Source organism: Stegodyphus dumicola, chromosome 8, assembly GCF_044657685.1.
Source record: "Stegodyphus dumicola isolate Sdum_Otavi_A_Nest chromosome 8, ASM4465768v1".
NCBI classification, from domain to species: domain Eukaryota; kingdom Metazoa; phylum Arthropoda; class Arachnida; order Araneae; family Eresidae; genus Stegodyphus; species Stegodyphus dumicola.
The window spans coordinates 183,339,291-183,361,656 of NC_140775.1; the positions used below are offsets into that span (position 1 = coordinate 183,339,291).

The following is a 22,366-nucleotide window of genomic DNA, read 5'->3' on the forward strand; positions in this document are numbered from 1 at the left end:
AAATTAGTACAAGAAGTTGCCAACAGGTGGTGCTGCAGATCAACAAGACATTCTACAGATGTTCTGTATGTGTGCCGTGGTTCTCCACAACTCTTTCCATTCGCAAAGCAGTGTGTTCCACAGCAGAACGCAGTAAGTCCACATTAATTCCACGAACACGTCAAATAATTGCATCTTTCAGATGTGCCAAGGTTGCTGGGTGTTCTCGGTAGACCCGATCCTTTAAGTATCCCCATAACCAAAAGTCGCATGGCGTGAGATCAGGCGAGCGGGAAGGCCAAGCTGTAGGGGAACAGCGGCTGATCACACGTGCATCGGTAAAAGTTGCCCGTAGCCCCTGTTGAACGCCATGAAGAATATGGGGAGGTGCACCATCCTGCATAAATATCGTGTCCTTGAGGCGGCCACATTTTTGCAGTTCAGGGATCACAAACGTTGTCAACATGTCCTGATACCGTTTTCCTGTGATAGAGCAGGTTTTGAACCCTGTTGGAGTCACCTCTTAAAAAAATTAAGGCCCAATGACGAATGTTGCAGTGAAACCGCACCATACAGTAATCTTTGGAGGTTTCAAGGGCACTTGATGGATTGCGCGCGGGTTTTCACTTGCCCAAATGCGGCAGTTGTGTGTATTCACTTGAACATTCAAGTGAAAATGGGCCTTATCCGTCCAAAGGATGTTCCACGGCTAATCAGCATTGACTTCCATTCTGGCAAGGAACTGCAACACAAATGTTTACCGAACTACAGGATCCCCGTCGGACAGCTGATGACGACTATGGATTTTGTAAGGAAAATAACTGGGGATTCGATGCATCACACGCCAGACGGTCATATAGGGCATATCAACAGCACGAGAAACAGTTGGCACACTGACAACACCATGTGGCAATTGACTAGTGGGGTCCACAACCGCCAAAGCAACATCTTCTACGCATGCAGATTCCACAACCTGTCGTCCTCTACCTGGTAAAATTTCCAGCTCGCCCGTTCTTTTGAACTTCTTCATCATGTCTCGTAGAGCACGTGGTGACATTAGTCCTCAGCATAAGATCTTCAGCCGACGGAATGCTCTTATCGCAGCACAGGAGTTCTCGCCATTTTGGTAGAAAAGTTTCACTAACAGAGCTTTGTCTTTAAAAGATGCCATTGTGCATCAGCGAGCTGGAAACAACTGCCTGTTCAGGGCCTGTCTTTCACTTTTGTAGGGCTCGTCTTTTGGACACGTTGCGCAGAAGCTTTATTTCTGCAAATCACGTTGCTGCAATATGCACATTACTAGTGTTACAGCCCCACCTATCGGCACCTTCTTGTACTTTTTTTTTTTTTTTTTTTTTTGTGTGTGTGTAATGAATCTCAAGCGCATGATCTGAAGTGTCTATTTTTAAAATTTCATCACATTATGACTCATACAACACTCTGCACAGGCCTCTGAGTTGGGGCCGTTTAATTTGGATAACCCTGTATATGACTGTGACCTACAGTTGTAAAAATAAGAACAGGGTAAAGGTTTTTAAGCTAGTTACGGGGTTGGGTGTTTATATATATATGTGTGTGTTTATATATATGTATGTAAGAAAAATAAAGAATATGTTAAAGATTAAATTAGCTATGTAAATTTCCCTTCTGTATTCTAAAAATAGTAACTCCTCTCTGCACTGCGTCATTCGGAGACTATTCTATGTCATATGATTCTTACGTAATTATAATGATGTAAATAGAACTAAAACTCAACCAGCCAATAGTAATTTTACAGCAATATTAATGCTTTGAAAACCAAAACTAACTCAGTCTGACTTAAGATTTCATCCTGCACATAACGCACTTACTTTCTACGCTTTCCCTTAGCTGGACTGCAGTCTGTCTGCTGCTTCTTTCCTGCTGCAAAGTTATCAAAAATGTAAGCCTTTTGTAAGAGGCACATTTAATGTGTCAACATGTATGTAGTTGCAGCATGTTGCTGAAAATAAAACTGAAGATTTAATCTGCCTTCGCCTCCAATTTCCTGGTCATTGCTTCTGAGTTTGAATATATTACATATATATTTATATGTGTTTGGTATTGGTGATTGAAATAAAAAAGGAAGGTGCACAATTAGATGTTATAGCAGTTCCATATACAGAATTTCAATGTTCTATCGCTAATCATTTTGTAATTATGCAAGATACATACAGATGTCATGAAAAAACCCTTTTGGATCAATTTTACAATCGATTTTGAAAAAAAATAAGAGTCCTTTATTCCATACATGCAGATGTCGTGCAAAAAAAATGTCAAAATGTGTATTTCCGTTGAAATATACCCAAATTTTGGGCAATTACAATACTTCCTTTAATTCTTACAAGGAAGTAAAATTATCCCTTTAAATCAAATCCCTTCATTTTAAGTTTATTAATTTATTGAGTATTAGGATTTGTATAATAGCAACAAGAATGATACCACCCACCACTGAAAGAGGGCATTATGTGTCTAAGGGCCTATAAAGTGGTATTGAGGGGAGAAAAAAGGTAATAAGAAAACATATTTGGAAAATCTGCTTATCTAAGCATTTGTCAAACAAACATTTAAAGAACAAAATGACAAAGAAACATACAAATGAAATTTTTAAAATTAGGCAGAAAAGTAAACTTATTCTGGCATAGATTCTGCATAAAACTCTATCAATTTATTGTTTGAAGGCAGTCAGACACAGGTCATTCTTCTTCAAGACCAAAAAGATTTTTGCAAAAAATTCCCTTCTTCAGAAGAAAAAAGTTTACACTTTTGATGAAGAGGGACCTATATTGCCTTCAGTCAATCAATGATGAATCAAATTTATTGAAAACTACGACAAAATAAGTTGCTGTTTTGCCGAATTTTAAATATTTGCTTCTTTATATAACTATTACACTTGCACACATGTTGTCCATACAGTGTGTAGGCTATTTCTTTATTTAAGGTAAGTTTTAACTATAGCCTAAAGCTTTAAAGTTGTGACCATAAGCCCTTATTTGCAGTGATATCTAAAATGCTCAAGAAACATGTTCTTTCTCTATATGTGACTGGGGATACTATGACAAGAATCTGTGCATGATTTGTTAAGCTCATTACTGTCAATACTTTGAGAAGCCTTCAATTATTATCATTCTGTTTCTGTAGTATGTGATAATTTTTAAATTTCCGTAATGTATTTCACTGTAGTACAAGTGAAATAAACACCTAAAAGCTTCAAAGTGTATTTCAGTACAGTCTTTAATACCTAAAATTTTGCAGTGTATTTCAACTTTTTAGTGTATATCAATGTAGTGCAAGTGCAGTAAATATCTCAAAATTTCATGCTGTATATGCAGTATTAATTTTTTTTTAACCTCATGTTAATTTAACCTCAGTCTGAGTCCCCCCCATTACCTTCAATATTATATATATAGTGTCTTTTATTTTCTTATTAAGTATTAGGATTTGTATAATAGCAAAATGGGAACTGTCTGCTTTTTGTATCAGAATATTGCTGAATAGTAATGAAAAGTAGAAAAAGCATGTTATTAGGATTATTTCATGTCTGAGGTTGGCCTTGACAGTCTTGCATTCCTTATTTTGTTTGGGCCTGTGTGCTAGGTAAAGAAAATTCTGTAGTTTTTAAATCAGCTGTTGTTAAAAGTTAAAGAATAAGTTATTAATAGTAGTATATTGTTGAAGAAGGTCACAAAACTTTAGTTTTTTCCTGCCTTGCAAGTAGATAATTTCTGAGATCTTTGGGGACGATTTCATTTATTCACCTTGGCAACATTTTTTTCAATGGACTGACTGAAGAATTCGGTCTACTTTTCAATATTTTTTTTTTTTTTTTGTTGTTGTTTGAGTTCTTTACTTTTCATTTGTTTTTGTTTCTTTTTTGTATTTGCATGTGTTGCATAAACTTAAACACCTTGAAGGTTTTTAACATGGAAATTAATTTTGTATAATGCCGTGAATTAGCTTTTTTAAAATATGGCTGCCTTATGCATTATGGAAGCCGAAAAATATAGGCAAATTGCTAAGAGTGTGTGTAGAAAAATTGATCCAGGGGAAGCCAGATTATGCTTACATTCAGCCATGCAGTTTACTCATTGTTTTTACAAAGAATTAAAATCTGCTGATAAAACTGTCATATACTGGAGTAGCTAAGCTATCTTTGAGAAGTTTTAATTAACCCCTTCTCCAAAAAAGTGACGTCTACATGCATATCAGCAATCAAAGCCAGACTATATTCAGTTGTTGTCATGGCAACAGCAAAGCTCGTAATAATAGTTAATATCCAAATACCTTCTTTTTTATTTGACATTTTCATAATATTATTGATTCCTTATATCTGTTGATCTTATACTTAAACTCAGTTTCTTTTTTTATGTGATCAGATGTTTTTCTTTTCTATATATGTGCATTTTATTAATATCCTGAATATATAGTTCATGTTTCATTTATTATATCCCGAAGTCTAACTGAATGGAAATTTTTTGTAGAATGACACACCAATTGACATGGCTAAAAGGCTTAATCTAACATACATACAAAAACGCTTAGAAGAAACTAAAAAAGAAAGAGAAAAGAGGACACATTGTCTCACACTTTACAGAGATAAGGTAATTCCTGTTACATGTTCTGTTTGTTATAATTTTCTTTTCTTATTTTAGGTTATGCAATATTATAAAATGTATTATAATTTTTATATGTATATAATATCCACAATATTGTACACATATAAAAGTTATTTTATGTTGCTTTTATTTGATTTTATATTATATAGCAGATGATTTATATAGCCATTTGTTGAAAAGACTAAATGTTTGATTCAAAAGTATTAAATTTTTGGGTACAATTTGAAACTCAGTTTATTAAAATTACTTAATGAAAAATTTACATATTTAATATTAAGAAATTCATTGTGTGAAGGAATTCATTGCGTGCTCCCCGAGATTTAATTTTTTTGGTCCAAAGGGGCTTTGTCCCTGAAGGACTATTATTTTCATTTTGCGTTGAATCACTATAAATGGCCATTTCACTTTTCAAACTGTTGCCACCAAATGTTAGATTCCTGCGTTATATTTGAAGAAATTAAATAATGGAAAATTTGCATAAATGCATGTATATTACTTGCATTGTGATAAAACAACAGTACATAGACCAATCCAAATTTTGAATGACGTAATCCTCCTACAAATATGGGTATGGAGAAAATCAAATTTGAAATTTTGAATGTGTTTTATTATCGATTTCATATTTTGTAAAACTTTTAACGAATTTTTTATTAACAAGCTCAAGGATTTCAAAGTGAGCAATGGCAACACTCTACAGGGGGGGACCTTTTTATCTCCAGCGCGGAATTGTGTATCAGAAATTCTAAAGATAGGCTCATTTTAAAATTATTTTGCGACATCGCTATTGAACTGAATTTTATGGTTTAAGTGCAAAGAACATGATATTTAATAAATAAAGGTAACACACAAAATGTTAAAAAAATGCCCCTTTGGACGTAATTTAAAATCTGAAACCTTTCAGATTTTTTTACATTTTTTATTTTTTATTTTGGTGAGTATTATATTGTTATTAATGACTGGCATCCATTGGAAACTGTTTAACTTTAATTGGTAGGCTTGGTCTTTGTTATATAGTACTTCTTCGGCAGGTTCTGGATATATGTTTGCATAACGTGGAATGTGAACTAAATATGGGCATCGCCTAAAACCAGACATTTAATGGCACGAATACTTTATTAACATACAAACAAAATAAGAAGTTAACACAAAAATAGAAACCATGTTTATCATTATTACGCTGCCGTACAGCGAGGTATCTTCATTACTTCACTACTAACAGTCTCTTCTCTTCTCCAGTAATTCACGTGAGAAAGAGGCATTGCAGGCCGTTTGTGCATGCATGGTCAACACGTCATGACAGTCTTGCTCTTAACCACCCTTTAATTCATATCAAGTGATTTAACAGAAAATTCACATGATTTCAGATCATGGCTTTGGGCTGGCCATTTTGAGCTCATTCACTCCTATTTCTTTAAACCAATCAGCAATGCCTTTCATTTCATGAATGTGAAAATTTTCATATTGAAAAGGATAAGAGCCATTTTTGAATTATCACCATAATGTGGGCAGCAGAGAATTGTCAAATAATGCCTCGTAGGTCTTGGCATTCTGAGCTTGAAATGCTGCATATTGAGACTGTCAAATTCAGACCAATCGAAAAAAGTCTACACTGCAGTTCCGCCTCCATCAAAATTCTTAGTAGAAACAATACACACTGGTCAATAATGCTTACCTAGCATTCACTATGTCCATTCCTATCTATTGGAATGTTCTAACATACATATAATGTGGTTTTCTTATTCCTCGTGTTGCTCCAGTTGTTCTAGAGAAAACATATTTTACATCATTGTAATTGGCAGTAAATATTCAGTTTAGGCATTTTTAGTTGATGAGATGTAGCTTGGTAATAAAATCCAAGTGCAGCACCTGTTGACAAAATGATAAAGCATTGACATCACTTCTACATGCCAAATTAAGTGACTGCCCTTGATTTCTGAGAAAACTTGCCATTGTGATTTCATGATTTATTGGAGGCAAGAATAGTCTCTTTTTGTCAATTTTTTACTTCCTTGTTTTGAGTTGGGGTTTTTTATAACTCCCTCATATTTCTACCTCATCACTGCATCACTCACTGTTGCATATGGAATCTAGAATTTGCCAGAAATCTGATAGATAGAATGACCAAATTTCTGGACTCCAAGAATTGTGTTCCTTTCAGCCTTATTCAACTCTTGTGGCTTGTCCATTCCCATGACAGTAGGTAGTACACATTTCTGCTGAACTAAACTAAACTAAACTGGGCTTGCTACCTCTACATTAATATTGTGTGAAGCATGTGGTGTTGGGGTTGTATGAATTTAATATGTGTGTAGACACATGATATAAGAAAATCAGAACCTCAGATTTTTTTAGAGCAGCAGTTTTTAATTTTTTGACTAACGCGTACCACCTAAACAAAAATTGAAAACTTTTAGTACCACTACAAAGTACTACTACCACCACCCCTCCTGAATAAAGCTCAAATCGCATAAATTTACGAGTGTAAAAGAAAATAACTCAATCAGGATGTTGGGGGTTTTAATTTTTGAATTTAATAGTTCAAAATACTTTGCTTCTTTGTGTACCACTGGTTGGGAACCCCTGCTTTAGAGGGATAAGTTGTGGTCTTTTTATCAATTCATGGCATGTATTAATGATCTATATAGACAATCCCATTTTTCATTCAGAGGCAGGTGTTCAGTTATTAATGGCTATATAGTATGTATTAACTGTTTAAAACCATTGAATGCTCAATGTCTCTGCCTAATTTGACTTCCTGTTTTAGAACTGACTGGTTGAAAAAATGTTTTTATGAGGTTTGCTCATATGTAATAATACTACTAGTTTTCCTTAGGAAAAATATGACATTTTTTTTTTTAAACAAACGGCTCATGTGCTATGCTAAGATCAATTATTTATTTGCTAGTAGGCTTTGAAGCTATTAATTTATTTAAAAAGAAGGATTTATAAGAAGGAAGAAGAGCAGAAAAAGAAAGCTTTTGCTTCTCTCATCGTCTTAGATGATTTGCTAATTTTACAAAATTACTACTAGAATTATTTCATGCTTTGAAACAGAATTTCGGATTGATGCAAAATAATTGTTAAGTTTATAAAAGTATCATTAAAGTATTTTAAACTGAAGTGCTTTTATAATGTCACTCATTATTTCATTTCTCTGTGCTATGTCAACAAAACATATTCTAGATATGTTCTTCATGTCAAAGTATGTACTTTTGTCTGTTTGCTTCTTATATTGTAATAAGGAAAGAATTTTTTATTGCCTTCCTTAGATGTTCCATTTAAACAATATAAGATACTCCATATACAGTGTAAAATGTTTATCATGAAATTTTGTAAATATTTTTTATCTGTGTAATATTTTATTAATTAAAAATTATTTATTTCCCGTTAACTTTAGAAACTAAGATACGGTTGTATGGTTGGGTCTCCATTTTTAGTATTTTATGTCATTGGTGCTCTGCTTGAAAGTCGAGAATCATATCTCATGAAAGCAGGACTGTTGCTTATTTTAGGTATAGCTGTCACAGTTACAGGAAAGTAAGTATTTGTTACGTCATTTGAAATGTCAGATTAAATAATCATGCTTTAATTTGATGTATAGCGCATTGTGTTTTTTAGAATAAAACTTAAAATACTTAGTATATAGAGTGTTTTATTTAGTTCTTAGTCAAAGTACTTATTTGTTTATTAATATTTCAAGAAAAGATCTAGGAAACCTGTCATTTGAATGTTATCACATATTTTGCAAAATATAAAAAGTGCTTTATTTGTTGATAACGTGATAGACTAAAGGCACTTATTAGTAGCCATTGAACTGATGGCAGTTAGTGTTAAGTTAGTGTTTTATAAAATAAAAAAAAAAAAAATAGTAAAAATAGTAAAAGAATAAGTAAAAATAATGAATAAATAAAAAGATCTAAATACTATGAGGTTAAATTAAGTAAATATGTCTTTTTTTAATATAAAAATTAAGAAAGAAACACAAATTATACTTTTTCTTTAAAAAATTCTAGATTTCACACATACCCAATTCCCTGATTAATTAGGTTTTCAATTAAACAGGCCTCTCTAAAAAATTTTTAAGTTTATTTGCTGCATTATAATTTAGAAATTACTGCCACAAACAAAACATTCAATGGAAGATACAAATAAGCATAGAAAGTTGTACAGGATAACAGCAGTGATAGCAAATGATATCTGCTAGATGACCACAGTCAAAAAACAAACAGTTCTAACCAGCTTTTTTATGCAAGTTTGAACTCAATCACATTAGTCAAGTTTTCTTGTAAATGTTATTTTTTAAAGTCATTTATAAGTTAGGTTCATTACTTCTAGTAATGTTTAGCCTTCCATTTTTTATAGTGTGCTCTTTTATTTGAAATACTGGTTTAATATACTAACCAAATAAATTTATTCTTCAGATTAGATTGCTTCAAAAAATAGATAAATTTGTAACAGTATTTTCCTGTTGATTATGATGCGAGTTATTTCTCCTTCTTTTGTTTTTAAATTGCCATTAATTTTAGCATTATTTTGAATAACCCTTAATGTCATCTATATTACTCTAGTTAATCATGAGTTGAGTGTATAAGAATGCTATAATTTTGAAAAATGTGTTTTTAGCATAGTTTTATCTAAGTCTCTTTAATGAAGTCTTGGTTACATTCAAAATCGCAATAACAACCTTGTATTTAACGTAAATAAATTAAAACACTCAAACGATTTTGAGGGTAGCTAAAGGTCCTTCCTCATCAGGAGAACGAAATTCCTAGAAAGGGGAAAAAGAAGAAAAATAAAGCATTGGCAAAGGAGTCTCGGAAACACGTGGTCATAACCAGAATTTGAATCGGAGTTACACAGGCCGCCTACTTTTACTGAGCCAGACTATCTGATCAAACATATGACACATAGACTAAAACACAAGAAAATCAGCAAAGTCAAAAAATAGGGAGCAAGGAGCAACTGCACTTTCATGCACCAAGTCTGAACTTCGAATAAAGAGAAAGCAACCTCTGTAACGGCCTTTTTATACCCTCCGGTAGTACCAAACGCAAGGAGGCAACGCCATCTTTCGGCAAAAATAGCGATTTTGATTGTCACATTGGCATGTTTCTCGTCTTTTCTTGGTTACATGTTATTACACCACCAAGTCTTAACTGGTTTGATTTCTAGTGATATTTGTTTCATCATCTGTTTGAATTAAAAAGAAAATTCGTGCAAACATTCAACCTTTTTAAATATTGCTAAGAAATGAAAATTGAATAAAACTATATTTTTGATATAATTTCCATGGAATCCTGTGCCATTTCCATGGAATTCTATTAACATAATTGTAATTATGTTAATAGAATTACAAGAATTATGTTAATACAATTTTAAAGGCATTAGGAAGGACTTGCCTCCTCGCATGTGGTACTACCGGAGGGTATAAAAAAGCCGTTACAGAGGTTGCTTTCTCTTTATTCAAAGCTCAGACTTGGTGCGTGAAAGTGAAGTTGCCCCTCGCTCCCTATTTTTGTACTTCACTGATTTTCTTGCGTTTTAGTCTATGTGTCATATGTTTCAAACTTTAACTGGCTCAGTAAAAGTAGGCGGCCGGGGTAACTTTGATTCAAATTCTGGTTATGACCATGTGCATGCTGATAAGGACCACGTGTTTCTGAGACTCCTTTGCCAATGCTTTATTTTTCTTCTTTTTTCCCCTTTCTAGGAATTTTGTTCTCCTGATAAGGAAGGACCTATAGCTACCCTCGAAATCGATTGGGTGTTTTAATTTATTTATGCTAAATACAAGGTTGTTGTTGCGATTTTGATTGTCACATTGGCGTGTTTCTCGTCTTTTCTTGGCTACATGTTAAGACACCACCAAACTTTAACTGGTTTGATTTCTAGTGATATTTGTTTCATCATCTGTTCGAATTTAAAAGAAAATTCTTTTGTTGTGCAAACATTCAACCTTTTTAAATATTGCTAAGAAATTAAAATTGAATAAAACTACCTTTTTGATATAATTTCCATGGAATCCTGTGCTAAAGAATTCTTTTAATTTCCCCATTTATTAGTTTAGCTAAACTTTGAATTGCAAGTATGTGCTTTTGTACTGAATAGTAAACATAATATTCTGTTATGAAATTAAAATTGAAAAAAAAATAATCATGTTAACTGTTACATTTGAGATTGTTTCATGATCATAAACCATTTGCTAGCTTTGTTTAAGATAAATTCAAGTCATACAGTATGTGCTCAAATACATTATAATGTCATCTGCATATAATGTTACTAATTGAAAATTAATTCAGTATACATAAAATTAGATTTTTTTTAATGTTGCAAACATTGAATTTGTATATTAAGTATATAATTGACTTTTTCTCATCTTGATGGATTCATTAAAAAGAAATGTTGGAAGTTTCACATAATGACAGCTTTTATTATTATTATTTTTAAAAAAATTTGACAAGAATTTTTTCTTCCTAGGTTACTGTTTGATGACAGAATCCTCAATATACTTCCAATTTCAGTTTATCTATCTACAAAGTTTTGGATGTATGTAACGTGGTTTACATGGTTTCAACCTTGTATCCTTTCTTTGTTGTTTAAATATTGAACGTTATTGAAATTAAGTACTTTTAACAAATTTACTGAAATATTAGTAAACTTCTGTGATAATAAATATAATAAAACAAACTAATGAGAAATAAATATATTAATATAATTGTTCAGTTTTTGAATTGAGTTTTTGTTATCATTTTTATCAGATTATGTATTATTTACATGTATTGTTAATTTAGTGACCTTTGTTTTGTTACTGTTTCTATATGCTCACCATTATTCTATGTTAATTGTTTTTCATTCTTAATATTTTATGAGTAGAATTTTAGAAGGGGAAAACTGATAGTGTTTGAAACCTGAGATATTATATTAATTTGCAAAGTTATATGGCTGATCTATTTAAATCCAATGGTGTTTGCTGATTTGTATTGAATAAATAATATACTTGTGGTGAGTTTTCTCTCCTCTAAACAAGTCTTTGCAGAAATCTTATAAGAACTTATTACATAAAATTTAAAAAAAAAAAAAAAATTCAAAGCAGAATTGCTTAAAAAGTAATGTTTTAGTGTACAACTATTTCAATGCAAATGTTAAATTTAGGAGTAAGAAATATGTGTATAAATTAGAAAAAGGAGATTGATTTAACGTTCCCATCAATAAAAAGCAATATACATAGTAAAAATTGTCATTAATTATGAATACTATATTTATTCAGTTATAAGCCATTATTGATAGTAAGCTGATCTGAGTAAATCAACAGAAATAAATTTTTAATATGAATATTTATCCTTTGCTAGATAATGATCACATTTTAGCACTTTGTGTATTTTTCTTTTGCTGCAGCATGCATATATTTGGCTTCTCTGTCTTCTTCATCATTTTATATTGCTTTTATATTGCTTTTATTAACCCCCAAATAATGCTGTTGTGCTAGCTTTAATCCAGTGGTTAAGGTCACAATGTTTTCAGCTAATATGATCACTTTTCTTTTAAAACTGGTAGTGTAATAACAGTGTCCCATTATGAAATAGCAGCTAAAACTCTTTCCTAGTAGCATCAGCTTGGTAAAATAACTTTCATCTATTGCATACGAAGTTAACAGAAACTTATCTGGTGGCCTGTGGTAATTTTTTTAACCAAGTGTAACTATATTGATAAAAGAAATCAATAATTTATTTTTAATAGCATTAAGAAAGATATCAATTGTAAATCAAGAATATGAAAAAAAAAATTGGACTTTCGTCTGGGAAAATATGATAATGTATTAAATACAAGCTGATGACTTTTTTTCTCTGATGTAATTCCTCCTTCATAAAACTGAAATATATAGGTAATATAGTTCAAGTCTGGATTGAACATTTTCATTGCATACAATTTATAAAATATGTGTAAGGTGTTATGCGTGATCATCAGTAATTACTGCTTGTTAAATTACTGTATATAATAAGATGTTTTTGTAGTTTTTTTATACTGCTATATTTTTGTGTAAAACGTTTTAAAACATTCTTTAATCATATATAAGATGTTGGAGACATATGGAGAACGGTTGGTTTTTTAGTGTGTTCAATGTTCCTTTTCTACTCATTTATAAAAGCTTGGAAGTCAGATCCAGGCGTCATACATAGCACTCCTGAACAGAGATATAGGGTAAATATATTCTTGACATAGAATGCATATATTCCATTATTTCAAGTTTTTTAAATGGAAGATACTGTGTATTATGTTTGTTGATTAAACAGTTTCAATTACCGAAAGATAACTATCATCGCAATGATCATAACCACAGCATTAATATAATTGAGATTAAAATGTTCAAAATATTTTCAGAGCTTATGAATTTTCATTTTAGCTGACTTTCTGTACTCAACAAATATCTATCCTACATTTCAATTCAACCCATACTTGCTCAGTTGCTGCCTGAGCCACATAAGTGACAATTATGATAAATGTGTTATTTTCATTCCGTTAGGTAAGATACTTTCCCATTTTTTATGGGATATTCATTTCCCACAGTGTTAAGTTTTTATGGGTATATCTAAATTAAAAGTTATCTAACAAGGAGAATAGTGATGCAACTGTTTGTGACTGAACACATCCTGCTGAATTTGTGGTAAGTCAGAGACAGGCTTGAATCATTAGACTTCAACATTGTGTAATCTACCTGGATTGAATTGGAGTATATACGTTATGGCAAAACATGTAGAGGCTATCTGTATGAGAAGAGGGATGCCTTCATGGGGGATTTAGTAAGAGAAATTCTCTTCTATTCATATGTATGGGAAAAAACACCCAAACTCCCAGGCAATCAACCGTTTACCGAGATTTAAACCTAGGTTGAGCTAACAGTGTTAAGCAATTTTGCTGCTCAGCTGCTGTTGCGCCACACCTGATCTATTTGAGCAACAGTGGTAATGCATAGTGCTATTTCCATTAAATTAGGGCAATGGGATGGGGCTATTCCAATCTTTCAAAAGGTAAGTAATATGTGTGTATCATGATGGAGTATTACTCATTAAATCATCAGACATCCAGCTGTAAACTGTGAGTCACATTCTGCGTAGACTCTACATCATCAGATTTAATAATGTGTAATTTTTTAGGTGGGTGGGAGATCAACATTAAGGACTAGATATTTAAAATATTTCTTTTCTCAAGATTTAATGAAATTGGAATAACTTGTTAAAATAACAATTACTTCAATCAGGCAATGCTCAAACAAATATGGATTAATTGGTCTTAGTCATTGTATTACATTGATATACTTGTATTTAGGAACTTGTTAGGTATATTTTGCAGTTTTCAAAAGGTATCAATTTTGTGAACAGCATATTACAATAAAGTTTTGTGTTAAACTTGGAATAAAATGTGCTTACAATAATCACTGCTTATTGTATGCAACATTATGAATACAACAAGTTGTATGCAACATTATGAATGATTTATGAAGAGCAATTTAAGGATGGCCGATAATCAGCCATTGATGGTTTCCATTCAGGGCACCTCATTTGAGAAAATAGATGTAGCTATGAATCACAAAATTATGCATTCTAATTGGGAGTTAACTGTATGTAAAAACCAGTAATGATTTTATTTGGATTTTACTCATCTTCCTTTTCGCTGTATTTTCTTATTTGTTTCTTGGTATTTAGTATGACTTGGATTGTATTTATAGGCATGTTATATTCAGTGTATGAGTTTTCAGATAACTCCTAATAAAGTAGTATGTATGAACTGGATTTTAAATAAAATTTAAAAACTTTATATCAATTTTGCAAGTGCATTGTTATATTAATTTTAGTAATATTACTTTGCTTTATAATATTAACAAATATGCTTATGATTTACTGATAGCATTATTTTTTTAAAAAATCAAATTAGTTTTAATGTTGTGAAATGTAATTTGTTCCTGCTTTCTAGACAATTATTGAATTAGCTGAGAGAGATGGTTTTCATCCGAATTGGTTTTGTAGTTCATGTTTAGTACGGCGTCCTTTGAGATCTAAACACTGTTCTGTTTGTAATCAGTGTATAGCACGTTTTGACCACCACTGCCCTTGGGTGGGAAACTGTGTCGGTAAGTTGCTTACGTATTCTTTCCCTATTCTCTAAGTATGTTGTGTTGGATTGAATCTTGTGTTGTTTGTAGAATTAAGTCTATTCGGAGTTATACTGTTAAATGCCACAAAATGTAACTTCGATTGAAATATTTCTAATACAGTCAAAAGTCGTTAATCCGGACTCGTCGGGACTTCGGTGATTCCGGATTATAGATCATCAGTTTAAATCTCGTAAGATGGCATGCAGAAGTTCTAAAATTAAAAATATTAAACCGTAATTTATGAAATAAAGAACAATTATGATCTAAAGGGTATCAAAATTTACAAAAAAAAAGCTTAATATTTATTTGTTTACATTATTAAACATTTCTTTCAATGTAAGTTGTTTAAGTTGCTTCGTTTTATGTGATAATACTTTTTCTTTAATTCTATAAACAGACATAATTTCTTGTTCGGTTACAAAGTTCCGCTGTTCAAGTCCCGTTAATTGCTGTGCCGAGAATACCGACTAACTTGTCAATCGAAATTTTTTCGTTTTCACTAACCTCTCTGTCACATTCTTCATGTCTTTATCCATTTTTTGCAGCAATTCCACTCTTTGTTTGATGGACATCGAAACATACTTTTGTTTTGTACAATCCTTTGGGAGCTCCAGAATTGGAAATTCTATTTGACATAATCAAAAGTTCAAGTTTACTTTTATAGTATTGCTCTTACAGTCTGCAAAAAATAATAACCCGGATCCAATTTGAAGATTAAGGAACAACGCAATCATCAACATTAACTGAAATAGATAATTAGATAATTTTAGCTTATACCGTCCGTTATACATAAAACGTGCACACGAAAACGTGTTCTGCGCTTGCGCACACACATATGCGTAGTCGTAAAAGGTCTTAAGCGCACGCGTAAATGCCTATGCGCATGTGTCAACGAGGCATATGCGCAGAAAGTTTTTAGCTTTGAGGTCCGGATTATAGATCATTCCGGTTTATGGGTGTCTGAATTAACGACTTTTGACTGTAATTCTAATATAACCTTTGGTTTCTAGTAGTACTTTGAGTATTATAATATTTATTCTAAGCCTCATAAATTTGGAATATAGTAGTGCTTACATATCACTTAATTATACATTCTAAAATCTGATATGGTAACTTTAGTGTCATGATAATAGTACATTATAACGTGATAGTTAGAATGCATACATACATACAGTATTGTTTAAATGATAAATTTTGTGCAATAATTAGTATTACTATTGAAATAATACTAAAGTGTACTGTATGTTATATTGTACATTTTCCAGTATATAGATGCTCCCTTGCATTTAAAAGAACTGTTTATACCATGAATTTATTTATAAAATGTTACTAGGTTCTCTATGCATATCATTTAAGGATGTTTGTGAGACAAGAACTTTAAAAGCTATCAAAAAGCAATTAAAAATTATAAATAAATAATTGCTTTACTTAGTCCTTATCAGCCTGTATAAAATGCATGGGAATAACTATTTTTATTATTATTTTGACTCAATATTTAAGCCAAATTTTCCTATCTTAATATTACAAAAACAAATACTGATTTACTTTTCATGTAACTTCTTTAAATAAAGTTATAAAAGGAGTGCCAGATATTTCTAAAAAATAAATATATATTTTCACAATTTTTTGTATGTAAATTGTTTTGATTGTGTTATAAAATGTGTTTAATTTGTATAAGGTGGCTGCAAAGAAATATTTCTTAGTAGAATAAATCTAAATATATTTTTCTAGGTAATAGTAATGTTAGGATTTTTTTTCCTTCAATGAGTAATTTTCATTAGTTTATGCATTAAAAGAATTGCTCAGTTTTGTTAAGTGGAAATTCTAGCTACCACTTTTTTCCATATGTAAGTTGAGAAATATTTAGTAAAATGCTCACTGCTGAAGTTTGAAGGCCATCTGGTGTACAAGTTCAGATTCACAAATAATTTTATCTCAAAGATGAGTAACTGAAACAAATGAAAATTAATTTAACTTGTTTTCTTTAATCCTAATATGCATCAATCGATATTTTTCAATGTCAGCATCTGACTCAAAATTTTCAGAAATCTTTATGCTACCAAGTCAAGTGAATAGTATAATCTTTTCATCTTTTATTTCATCACTAACATTGTCATCCTCTGCATTTTAGGTAGCACAGTTTCATTTTGTATAGTGTTATTCTTGTGGCATTTTTTACAGCATTATTTATGTGACCAGACATGATCAGCCGATTATTTGAATGATCGGCTGATCATATCTGGTCTATTTTTGTAAACTGAGTTGGGATCTGGCACTCACCTTCAATTCATCCAATAACTATATCTGAATCAGATGACTAATTATTCAAACGTTTGATGATATAGAGATGGATTTAAATTCATTTTTTTAGTTTTAATATTTTTAAAGCAAAATTTTAACTCATAATTTACACACAGATTGGTTTATGTTTGAAAATATATGATACTTCATTTCTGGTTTCACCTGAACAAGAGTTTACATGAAAAGTAGAAGAGTGTCTGGGTCTATGAAATAAAGAGTGAGAAACTGAGATTTCTAGCTTAAATATTCAGTCAAAATAATAATAAAAATAGTTACTGCTATGCATTTCAAGCAGTCTGATCAGGATCAAGTGCTCAGAATTACAATTTAATAACTAATTTTCTAATCTGTTGTTTCATTTTAATAAAATTCTTTTCTAAATAACATTTTTGATACTTATATATTATCCCATTGACTGTGAAGCTGTTATCAAGCAGCACAACTTAGTGCCAGTTGTGGATAAGGGTATGGTCAAACACATTCATAACATCTGCGCTTTCGTTTGATAAGATTTTGGGCATTTAGACTTAACAACACTACGAGTCCGACCCAATTGCCATGCCAGGCCCAAGGGTTCAACCCCTGTCCTCACACCTTGGAGAAAGCTGGTGCCACCACCCTTCAGCACTGGGTATCAATTTGCTTCCTACGAATCACTTGGGCTGCCCATTGCCTAATGATATTACCTAGAAAACCTGGGGCTTCACCTCCAGGCAGAATCCAAAATGCCACCTCAGGCTACTAGAGCCTTGAACTTTAGGGCATGCCAGACCCATGGGCCAACTGATAAATGATCTTTCAGGGGTCTTTAGAACCAGTAGGTTCTTTATTTGTATACCCCATGGCCGAGACTACCAAGGTACAGATCCTAGTCAGTAGCTTCACAGAGTTCTCTACATCAACTCCCAGGGGAAGCTTTTGTTTGACGTAATCCTGATTGATTCTGAATAAGCCACCTTTTGTTTTCATGAACAAATATATAATTTAACTGTTAATTGCTGTATTTCTTTCTTGCATTTTTAAAGTAGGAGTTGAAGAGCTGTAAAGTCACATTTGTTACTGCACTGAGGTTCATTTGCAGCTGGTTTGGAGAGTTAACATGTGTTAAGGGGGGGGGAGAACAGCTGGATATGGCCAACGAAAAGGTAATAGATTGGAACAACTGCCTGTAGGAAGTTTGTACTCATCATGTTCTACAAGAGCTTCCTAAGCTTCCACTAAAGTTGGAGTGCCTAATAAAATAGTAAAAATCAATGAAAACCTGTTACAAAGTGCAAAGTTGTGTAGATAGATTGATGAATGTGTTATTGTAAGGCTTGCAGGTAACTGCTCAGAATTCTGCAGGAATAATTGGGCAACTTTGGCGGGATCTCCACCAACTTTCGCAGTCAACGGGATAATCCACGAGTATCCCTTTTTCTGTTTAATTTCATTTGAGATTACTCCCACCTGATAAATCAGTATGTGGGAGGAAAACAATATGAGATAGTTTAAGTATATAGTAAATAAATAAGTATACTGTCTTATAAAATGATGTTTTTACCATCACATATTTGGTCATTGTATTGTACTTTATTTTACTTTATTTTAGGATTGGGAAATCATAAATATTTCGTTTTGTATCTTTTTTGGCTTCTCATAATGATTATTTGGTGTTTACATGGCTGTGTCAGATGTAAGTAAACTGTTTATATTTTAAAGCTTTAAAGTAACAATAATAAATTTTTAATTTGAAAACTATTAGTATCTTAATTGGGTTGAATTATTATTTCTTTTCAACAGTTTGGAAAGGGCACATCACCAATAATGACATTCCACTTTTAAATTTTTTATGGGAAGCATCTCGCATCAGCGGTTGGGTGAGCTGGATTGCAGCGAATGCTTTGTTGCATAGTATTTGGGTTGGCTGTCTCTTGCTGTGTCAACTATATCAAGTGAGTTTTGATTTTCTTTATTCTTAAAGTATGACTGTTGATGATTTCTATTAGTTAAAATTTTTTTAGTACTTATATATTATAGTAACCACTGTAATAAAAGCTGCCAAATTTTGAGTTTGAGAATGTGTCAAACTCTAGCAACTATACGCATAACCATTCTTTGGGTAACGATGATCATAACAGTTCTTCAGTCAAGTAATGTCACCATTTTCATATCTGTTTTGTTTTATTCCAATCCCCTTCAGTTTTTATGTACAGTCAAAAGTCTTTAATCCGGACTCGTCGGGACATCCGCGATTCCGGATTATCGGTTTTTCCGGATTATAGATCATCAGTTTAAATCTGGTAAGATGGCATGCAGAAATTATAAAATTAAAAATATGAAACCGTAATTTATGAAATAAAGAGCAATTGTGATCTAAAGGGTATCAAAATTTACAAAAAAAAGCTTAATATTTATTTGTTTACTTTATTAAACATTTCTTTCAACACGCACATGCGTAAAGCATACATTATGCATAGTCGAAATTAGAAAATTTCAACCAGAAAACTATTTGATGTGTATTCGTGATATTTATAATGCCGAGGAATTTGATTTAAATCATATCAAAGGAGTACATCGAGATGAAATACTACATTTAGTAAGGAATTATAAGCCAAATAAAATAAAAACATCTGCCCTGAAGATAAGGATAGTGCTGACAGATCAACTTCCAATTCATCGCGCGCCATGTCGTCACCCCCCCCCGGCAAAGTAGCGTGAAATTCATAAACATATTTCAGAATGGTTAGAGAATCAAAGGATATGCCTTTATCCATTTTTTGCAGCAATTCCACTATTTGTTTGATGGACATCGAAACATACTTTCACTTTGTAGATATTTTGGTAGCTCCAGAATCGGAAATTCTTTTTGACATAATCGAAAGTTCAAGCTTACTTTCATAAAATTGCTCTAACAGTCTGCAAAAAATAATAACCGGATCCAATTAGAAGATTAAGGAACAACACAATCTGCAACATTAACTGAACTGAAATAGATAATTTTAGCTTAGCTTATACTGTCCATTATATATTAAACGCGCATGCAAGCAGCGTATTATGTGCATGCGGAGATGCATATGCGCATTCGTAAAGGTATTATGCGCATGCGTTAACGCATTATGTGTTGATGCATGCGCAGAAAGTTTTTAGCTTTGAGGTCCGGATTAAAGACTCTTGACTGTACGAATCATGATATTTTTTTTGCCTTAAGCTCAATTTTAAAATATGGCTTGTGAAATTTACCAGTAATAGAAGAAACTGCAGTAAAATATCTGCAAGTATACAGTGTTTCGCAGTTAAATCATTAAAGAGAAGAATGAATGTGATGCTTCTGGTAAGTAGCTGTATGCAGTGTCGTGATATTTTCCTTTAAGCAAAAATAAGTAACTGTGTATATGGAACAAAAAATTAGAGAAGGGTTTCCTGAAAATGTATTTTAATTCTTTTATAATATAATCTTTGTTTAAAAAAATAAAATTTGTATTTTAAATTTTTAAGCGTATTTTCTTTTGATATGTTAATAACGTTTGCTGATTTATAAAAAATAACACTCGTTAAGAAATGTTTTGGAAAAAAAGACATGAAAATTGTCAGCTGGCATCTGATAAGTAATTTTTGCCTTTCTGTGAAAACAAACCATACAGTTGTACTAAGGTGGTTGCATTAACGCAGTAAGTACCACCTTTTTAAAGTGACAAATGCAGATATTTAATTTGCGTTCATTTAGTATTAATATTTGAGTACCTTAAAGTTTTATTTTATTATGGAAATATATCAACCATCGGTAGGCATTGCTTTTATTAGAAATCTGGAAATTATTGTTTTAGTGTAGGAAGAAAGTTTTATTTATTTTTCAGTACTAATGTGATAGCTTTGATTATTAGAGAAATAAACTATTGTGAACTGAAACTACAGAAAAGCCATAGATAGAGATAAGCAAGTGATATAAAACTGATGCTTGAATATAAATTTCACTTTATCATTAAATTTACTAATTTTGTAAATCACTTTGTCAGTATTTTATGTCATAAGTTGAAAGCTGAAGCATTTTAAAGTTACATGGAGAGAATCATACTGTGCCCCTCAGCAGAAAAAATAGCATAGATGAATCACACATGTTACAGGTAATACTGCCAGGTTCTATCAAGGGCTTACTACTAAAGAGTAAGATTTCATTACTACTAAGGAGTAAGATTTGGAATCAGTTCTTTTAAAATATATTATCAAACTTATATAGGTGAAAAATAATTTACTCAGAAAATAAGAAAAAGTACTGGCTGAAGGATTATGGAAAATGTGACAGTCATTAAAATCTCTCTTTGTGGTAGATTCCTTAATAAAGGCTGCTGCATAATTTCTACACAATGTTTTACAGAGTTTTTAATTTCACTAGAAATATAATTCAAATACATGAGGAATAGTTAGATTAGTGGAAGATCATAAAATTTGGTGCCATACTCTTTTGAAACTTTATAAGTGAAAGTATACATTTACGGTTAAGTCAGTTTGAACTTTATTGTGATTGTACCACTGGTTTTAAAAATGTATTATTATATTTTATAATAAAATGCTTTATGAATAAATTAATTATAGAGTATAGGCATCAAAGTTGATTTTGTTTATAGTCAAGATAGGTTTTGAATAACTTTCATATCAGTCTTATAAAGCAAAGGGCAAAATTGTGAATAATTGATAATATATATTTTAGAACTCTTCCCCCCCCCACTGTATTCTTTTTTTATCATTTTAAAATTGCACATATTTACTAATTCTTTAATTTATTTTTCATTGCAGATAGTTTGGCTAGCTATGACAACAAATGAAAGAATGAACTGCTCAAGATATCGACATTTTAAAAAAGACAAAAAGGGTGTTATCAGAAGCCCATTTCAGTAAGGATACTTATTTTCTGTTTTTTATTAATTTTTTCATCACCATTGGTATTTAAAGAAATTATTTTTTCAGAGCTTTTTTCATATAAAAAGTACTAATGAATTTAATTTGACAAGTAAAATTAAGTATTTTTAGCATTTAATTCAAATTTTAGTATTTTTCTCTTAAGTTGCACATAAATAAACTCTTAAATTCATTAAAATTTATTTCACAATACTTTCTAAGGGCAAATTGAAATTCAAAATAATTTATTAGTCAGATGAATTTCCCTTCAGTATAAAATCTCTTGTGTTCTTTTAATAAATTTCTGATTTTTATCACATTTATTCTTAGTGTTTACTGCTAATACTGCAATTACTTATGTTATATTGCTGCTTATATAGATGCTTTTGTAGACAGACAGAAAAAAATATACTAAGCATTTTTTCCA

General features: G+C 31.6%; 1 protein-coding gene across 1 annotated transcript in view; it reads left to right on the plus strand.

Moving 5' to 3' along the window:
• The window catches only part of Hip14 (palmitoyltransferase Hip14), a 46,008-nt gene that overhangs the window by 19,701 nt on the left and 3,941 nt on the right, over window positions 1–22,366 (plus strand). The window contains exons 6-13 of the mRNA XM_035358782.2: window positions 4,479–4,598; window positions 8,011–8,150; window positions 11,091–11,191; window positions 12,688–12,812; window positions 14,583–14,739; window positions 18,656–18,739; window positions 18,847–18,998; window positions 21,838–21,935. Of these exons, the coding sequence (XP_035214673.1) occupies window positions 4,479–4,598; window positions 8,011–8,150; window positions 11,091–11,191; window positions 12,688–12,812; window positions 14,583–14,739; window positions 18,656–18,739; window positions 18,847–18,998; window positions 21,838–21,935 (977 nt within the window). The remainder of the gene's footprint in view (window positions 1–4,478; window positions 4,599–8,010; window positions 8,151–11,090; window positions 11,192–12,687; window positions 12,813–14,582; window positions 14,740–18,655; window positions 18,740–18,846; window positions 18,999–21,837; window positions 21,936–22,366) is intronic.